Source organism: Stegodyphus dumicola, chromosome X1 (genome assembly GCF_044657685.1).
Source record: "Stegodyphus dumicola isolate Sdum_Otavi_A_Nest chromosome X1, ASM4465768v1".
NCBI classification, from domain to species: Eukaryota; Metazoa; Arthropoda; class Arachnida; order Araneae; family Eresidae; genus Stegodyphus; species Stegodyphus dumicola.
This window is the reverse complement of record NC_140780.1, coordinates 170,956,094-170,963,454: the sequence shown is the minus strand read 5'-3', so window position 1 is coordinate 170,963,454 and position 7,361 is coordinate 170,956,094. Positions and strand designations below refer to the sequence as shown.

At 34.2% G+C, this 7,361-nt stretch overlaps 1 protein-coding gene across 2 annotated transcripts in view; it reads left to right on the top strand.

The window, feature by feature from the left end:
* The first annotated feature begins 4,537 nt into the window (after positions 1–4,537).
* The window catches only part of LOC118186070 (homeobox protein AKR-like), a 324,288-nt gene continuing 321,464 nt past the window's right edge, over positions 4,538–7,361 (top strand). For both annotated transcript variants that reach the window (XM_035356068.2, XM_035356070.2), the window contains exon 1: positions 4,538–4,786. In XM_035356068.2, coding sequence (XP_035211959.1) covers positions 4,771–4,786 — 16 coding nt within the window. In that variant the 5' untranslated portion in view covers positions 4,538–4,770. The remainder of the gene's footprint in view (positions 4,787–7,361) is intronic.

Below are 7,361 nucleotides of genomic sequence, written 5' to 3'. Positions count from 1 at the left end.
AAAGTCGGAGCGAAGCATCTCAGTTAAGTTGTTTTAGTGAGCTGTTGTTGTTTACTTAGCTACTGTAAATTTTTAGATCGGATTAGCTTTCTCTGTGCTTTGAATTGTGTTCTATTTAACGTTTTAATAGTTTAAAATATAACTACTGTGTGATATAGTGATATTGTACGAATATCTGTGAGGAAAAATTTAAACATTTTGTTTTATTTCTTGTGATAAGAATAAATTTTATTAACTTTTCATTAGACTTGTGCATTCAATCCATTACGAACCCTTACGTACGCAACAATATTAATTTGCAGCATGAGCTAATTTGTTTACGTAAATTAAATCAGTATTCAAAGCAAAAAGAATAAACTGTAAATAAAGGAAGAATAAACATCATTAGAAATGAAGAAATCGAGTTATAATGGCCTCAATGATCAGTATTTACATGAGAACTTAAACAATGTGATTGAGTTCGAACTCGCGAAAAACTTATTGTTTTTTGTGTAATGGTTATGTATTCCAAGTTACACAGAATTAAATAATATTACCAAACAGTATTACATCAATTTTTCCTTCCCTTTTTGTATTTTTCATAGACAATATTACCTCATATCCATAAATTAAGGATACTGCAAAAATCAGGCAAAGGAAGAGTTAGAAGCAAAACAAATTTGACTTATTTGTAAAGCTTATTTATTAAACAAAAGGTAAAGAGCAAAAAAAGATGCTATATGTTTGATATTACTAAAAATATTAGCGATTTTTTCTCCCTGGAGCAAATTACAAAAAAAAAACCTATTTACAAAAAACCAATATTACACGGTTGGTATGATTGTTAATACATTGTATGTCTCCCAGACGATGCAATATAGTCCGTACAACGCCTAGGCATGCTGAGTATCAAATTATCGATCTGATCTTGGGGGATATTACACCACTCAAAAAGCAATGCTCTCCGAAGTTCGGGTAGACATGTAGGAGGAGGTTGACAGGCTGCACGTTGGCCAAGCATGTCCCACACGCGCTCTATTGGATTCAAGTCCGGTGAGAATTCTGGCCAGTCCATACGGATGATATCCTCCGATTGAAGGCATTCGCTTACGATGTTTGCACGGTGAGGACGGGCGTTGTCCTACATAAACTCAAATTGTGCGCCCGAAATAAACGTACATGTTGTTCCAGAATGACGTCCCGATAGATTTGGCTTGTCATGGTTCGAATTTGAACATGCAGGTCAGTTCTGGAACCCAGAATAATTCCACCCCATACGAGCACTCCTGCACCACCGTAACGGTGTCGTTCAATGATGTTTTCTTGGTGGTAACGGGTACCTGGAGCTCTCCATATGAAAGTCCGGCGAGAATCAGACTGCAAGCTAAACCTGGACTCGTCGGAAAACATCACACAAGCCCACTGTTGCGGTGTCCACAATACATGCTCTCTACTCCAGGCTAACCGTAGGCGACAGTGAGTTGCACTAAGTGGAACGCATCTGACAGGTCTACGAGCATATAGACCAATCTGCCCTAAGTGTCTGTACACGGTCTGCCTTGAAATTGTCGTACCAGTGGCTGAAGAGAGCTGACGAGACAGGTCTGAGGGTATGCTCCGCCTGTTTCTTTTGGCAATAACTTCCAAATACCGGTCCTCATTCGGCGTTGTAACTCTCCAGCGACCTGTGCTGTAACGTCTACTCACATTACCATCATCTTGGAATCGTTGCCAAAGCCTGGAGATGACACTCTGGCGAATTCCAAGTTCTTCTGATACTTCCAGTTGGGTACACCCACATACCAGACGGCCGATAATTTTACCACGTAAAAAATCATCCAAATGCGTCCTTTGTGTCATAACTATTCGGTTATTTCACTGAAATGCTTATAAAGCGCTTGCGAACAATTTTACTTCTTTGCCTGTATTCCTTATATATATACTCTCTACACATGAGTACAGTAACTCTTACACTCTCGTCATTGTGACGTACCATCGGTGTCATCTGGTTACTTCCTGAAATTTGCATATGATTCTTGAAGATGTGTGTAGTGATTTTGCAGGGGATATATTTATTTTAGAGTTCGATTTCCGCTTGACTCCGAATTATCCTTAATTTATGGACATGAGTGTATTTTATACTGAGAGTTGTGATAATAATTTTGCCTGTTATAACGCAAAAAATAAATATAATTATTTTTATAGGGGTCGGATAATCCGCAAATATGTTAATCGGGAGCTGACTGTAATTTCTTTTGGAAAGTTTCGGTAATTCCCGCATAACACTGTATTTGCATTAAGTAGTTCTGTGGATTTCTTTCCCTAACAAAAAGAAATTTAGTGGACATTTCCCCGTAACAATACTACTAATAATAATTTCTATAGCCTGCAGACAACTGTAACAAACCTTTTATCCCTAAAGCAAAAGATGTAACGATTCAGATCTTCTTTTCTTTAGTTTTGAAAACATTAACGTTTTTGCATCTTAGAAAAATAAAGTTCTTAGGTTCTTTTTCATTTTGACTTCGGCCCTCCCGTTTGAAAGTTTGGATAAAAAATGCATATAGTACCACATATCAGAGTAGAACACTTTGTTGTTATTATCCTTTACCTTCAAAAGGATTAGCGGGTTAATTAGTATGATCTTTGAAAAAATAAACTTTGACAGTTGTGCATAGTTTGGCATAATTCTGCCAAACCTGATTCGGCCACAAAATGAAGATCAGTGAAGGATTTTGAAACAAACATTTACTCAGACGACACAGAATTATGGAATCAGACTGAACTTATCAGCTTATCACACCTACTTCCTCCCTAACAATATTACCTCTTGCTTTTGTAACTGGTTTTCTAATCAGTGCGGTGTAAGCATCTAAAATTTTCGGACAAAGGATCCGAAATGTTTCCTAATTCCTGCAGTATGTTTGTTCTCCTTAAGTGGCCGAAATTTATTCTAGAAAATTAAGGGAAGTGAAATCCCTCTCTGTTTTACATTTACGTTCCTCCTAGACATCTGGATTTCTTTTCTGCTGTTATTAATCAAAGAAGTGTCTTATTCATTCCTTATAAGGAATCACCGCTTTCATTCATGCGTGCTCCAGTGTAAGTGGTTGTAATCTCGTCTGCTTAGTAACTAGAAAAATTCCGTTCGAATCCTGAAGGAACCATAGCTGATTTTTCGTGTTTCTCTCTTTCGAGAGCCTAACAACCTCGGCACTGGCGCCCGAACTGCAATGCGCTAGACGATAAATTATCAGCTCCTGGATTTATCGGCTGGATATCTCGCCTAACTATAATCACCATTTAAGTTCAGAATGTAATTCACTTTCGCTAGCACTTCTATTATAAGTTAATGTTTTTTCCCCCCATATATAACGAGGCGCGACGCTATAAGAAATGTTTTCGAGAAATGGGTTTCTTTCATCACTATTTTAAATAAGAGGTTTCTTGCCAAAATAATTGAGTTTCACGATATGTTGCGGGTATATATGCAGGACATTCTACGAAGTCGTGAAAATGTTTCGCCTTAAGCTCTGTCTCTCGATGATCTTCAGCCAAGAACTGGTTTCCCTGGTTGACTTGATAAAAAAGACAACCGATTAGATATTCTGGAAACGCAGATTCCCGGAAATGTTTTTTTCGACACGCAGTTGGGGGTTAGCTAGCAGGTCTGATAGTGGTGTAGCTGATTGTTTGCGCATCCAATTAACAGCTTGAAGATTTACGGTTCGAATACTGGAGAGGTCACAGCTGATTTTTCACGTCTTTTGCTCCGAAAAACTTAGTCTTTACATCCGTACTAATTTATGATATTTGGACCCCTTTTACGGATATCTGTCTAAAATATTATAATCGTAAAATAAAATTCCTTTTTAAAGGGCCTGCCTAAGAACTTAAATTTCCCATAAATTTATGCAAAGATGTCACGTTACAAAGTTGCCATACTTCAATTGATACATTTCATAAATTAAAATTCTTTGAATCAAATCATTTGGTTAGTTAACTAGAAGTGTGGGTCTACTAACAACCGTTCAAGAGATACTTAGTTGTGCAACTGCTTCGAAAATTCCTGTGTCTTATTATACCTAAAGCTCGCTCTCTGTTTTGTGACAGTTAATTAAGTCTGCGAACGTGAGAGATCATTAATTGATGAATTCAGTTATCGTGCATTTTAATTTATTATTGTGACCCAGTAATTCCTTAATTTAAATCAACAGAATTCTTCAGTTTAAACCAAAATTACAATTCAGTTTTGAACAGTAACCTGAAACGTTTTTATTAATTGAATTTCAATAATTTATTACACAAATTTTGGCTTTGCAAATCTAACCAAACATGTCTTACATTGCCAAGTTTTAAACCAGTAAGTTGCTTATTACCAAGTTTTAAGTTTAATTCTGATCTTGATGACAGGTCTTCGTAGGTATGCTTCTAGAATAAAAGGCGGGATAATTCGTTATTCAGTCTATTTTTAAGCGACAAAAAGGCTTTTCCACATCCTTGAGAATGTTCATTTTCATAACACGGAGTATTTCGCCGCTCTGGCGACGAATTCTTGTTCTTGGCGCTCTGCTGGCAACCATTTTCACGTTCAATGTTGAATCTCGCTCCTTCTGTCAGTCTTGAAACACGTGCGTTCTGTGCTGTCCGAGCATCTCGGACCTCTTTAGTCCAGCACCACTGAAGTGTTTTATATTTTCTACAACCCTTTTCTGAAGGGCTGCTGTTGCCCTCTCATCGATCGTGGATTTGAAAAGAGGGAGGGAAAAAGTCCCTGTTCCATCTGCCAAAATGAAGTCGCGTAAAGGTAAACTTCTCTCAAAGAAAAAAAAAAAAAAAAATTACTAATATCAAAATTTGTGGGGTGGTATTTGTAATATCATACTTTTTAAGTAAAAAACTGAACTTTTTGTGTTCCTTCCTAATATGACTTTATTGTTTCAATTTGTTTTAAAATGTTTTTGCAGAATTAATATGCTATTATATTCAAATAAACTATTAAAGGGTAAACCAATCAGAAAAACGCTTGAAAAAAAATTTTTTCCCTTTAATATCTATCTGTGTTCTAATTAAAACTAGCTACTGAAAATTATTTATCATTATTGTGTGTGTTTTTTTTAAATCTAATTTTTGCTCTTGATGTCTTCCATTTAACATAAACTTTTTCTTCTTACAATGGTATTTAAAGCGGTGTTTATGCGAAAAGTATAATAGTAGCAAAATTTTGTTTAATCTTTCGTAATTTATTAACGCTGCTAAGAAATATAGAAATACATCACATACGAATTTTTCATTTCTTTTAAAAAGAACTTAAAAAATTTTTAATTTTCAAGATTCGATGTTTGAATGCTTGAAATTTTTTCAATTTTTTGTATGACTTGTTAGGGAAGCAAAGAAAAGCTCGTACAGCATGCGCGGTTTTTTCTAAATCAATTCCTTTATGTAAAAAATATATATTTAAACAGAATTTTGAAAAGTACTGCAGCTACTGGCTTGCGTCTTAAATCCTAGAAAGCTGAAACTTAGAAAACACATTTGCGGAAAATAAGCTGCTAATGTTTCCTTTTTCTTATGTGAATAAGTATTAAAACATATCTATAATCAGTTAAATCGTTGCAGAAATACTTCAGGAAGCGTTTGACATGAGAATTTTTCCCCCCAGTTTGTTGATAGTAGAACTGTCAAAAGACGTTAGCAGGCAATTGCGTCATAAGCCGAAAATGCGCGCAATCTGTTTGCGCATCAAGCCGGTGTAATACCGGAAGCAATGGCCTTTAAGCTTCGTTTGAAAATAATAGTAGTAATAAAACAAATACGAATTTCGGGATTTCTGTTCGTTATATATCTTATCTGTTAATTTAAGATGCAAGGTATATCCGGTCATCAAGGTATAATTTGTAGTCTTCAACAATTCCCTTTTCTTTTCTTTCTTTCTTTTTTTTTTTTTTTTTTTTTTTTTTTTTTTTTTTTTTTTTAAGAAAGCATTTTTCCCCCCTTCTAAGTATATATTATCACCAACTGCAGAGGACATAAATAACTATTCGTATTGGTGTTTATAAAATAAGAATCACTTTTGACTTTTTATTGTGCAAATTATAAAACATGCATTATTTTCAAAAATTTCGTATTTGTATTTCCTATTTATTTACTTTCGCTGTACTAAATTATTTTTGTTTATAATAACAGGCATATTATTAATCGCTCAACAGTTATAGTTTCCTTATTTTTTCCCTTTTTATAAAATCATAACTATAAAAAATTAAAATGTCCTTTTTAGGTATTGCTTAATTTTGTTTGAGCAAATGTAGTATTTTTGCTTAGATTCCCGATTCTTCATTACTTTTTACTCCTTCGTAAATTATTTACTTAATTAAATTTCTATTATTTATTATGTCAGGTAACTTATTAATGGCTTAACAGTATGATTTTGGTTCAATGTATTTTTCTTTGGCATAAAATCTAGTCTTCAGCGCTGTTTATAATGCTTGAAAAATCTGTTATTCAGTGTGTTGTTTATAGTGTTTTCTCAAAAACAAAAATTTCCTTCGTCCTTATTTTTTTAAGCAACTTCGTATTTTTCCTGAGGAATTCAAGATGATTTTTTATATGTTTTGTGACATTATGTGGGTACGTTTCCTATTCTGATGTTTAACATCCTTTAATAAGCTTCAAAAATGAATTCTGGCATATAAATTTGGGTATTTTAAGACTGGGGTTTCCTTTTATGCTTATATCGTATTTTAGTGATGGACAATTTTAAAAGTGCAAATAGTACAAATTGTATGTACATTTAAGACAGCAGAGAAATAAATGAATCCTTCATGCAAGATTTTTTCCTCTGAGTTATCAAATACAATGTGGCAAGACGGATTTCTATGTTGCATAGCTGAAATAATGGATTCCGACATTATCGGCATCAGGTGTTTGATTGGGTGGTGTGTAAATGTTTCAAAATTTATACGTCTTTGGTAATTCTATAAGCTTTCCGCATTAGGACGTTTACTGGGATTCTTGTGATGGCAGAATTATCAGTATTTGTTAAATACAAGTAGCGACTTTTTTAAATTCTGATTTTCAATCATAATTGAATAATCCTTTAATTCCAAAAGCTGCAAACGTAATTTGTAACAATACTCAATTACATATTTTATTCTGTTTTAAACTCTCGCCTTACGAGAACCCAAAGTTTGATTCAACTTTCTTTATCCCTTTTCTCGAAAAGAGATAATTTGGGAAAATCTAACTAATTTTCAAATACTTCAGCAGCTATTTGATGAAACTAAGTTCTGTATAGATTTTTCACTTGCAGTTTTATAGACCATTTTGCAAATAATGAAAAATGCTTTTGAGGCCTCCTCATGGAAGTCGTGCCATAATTTTAG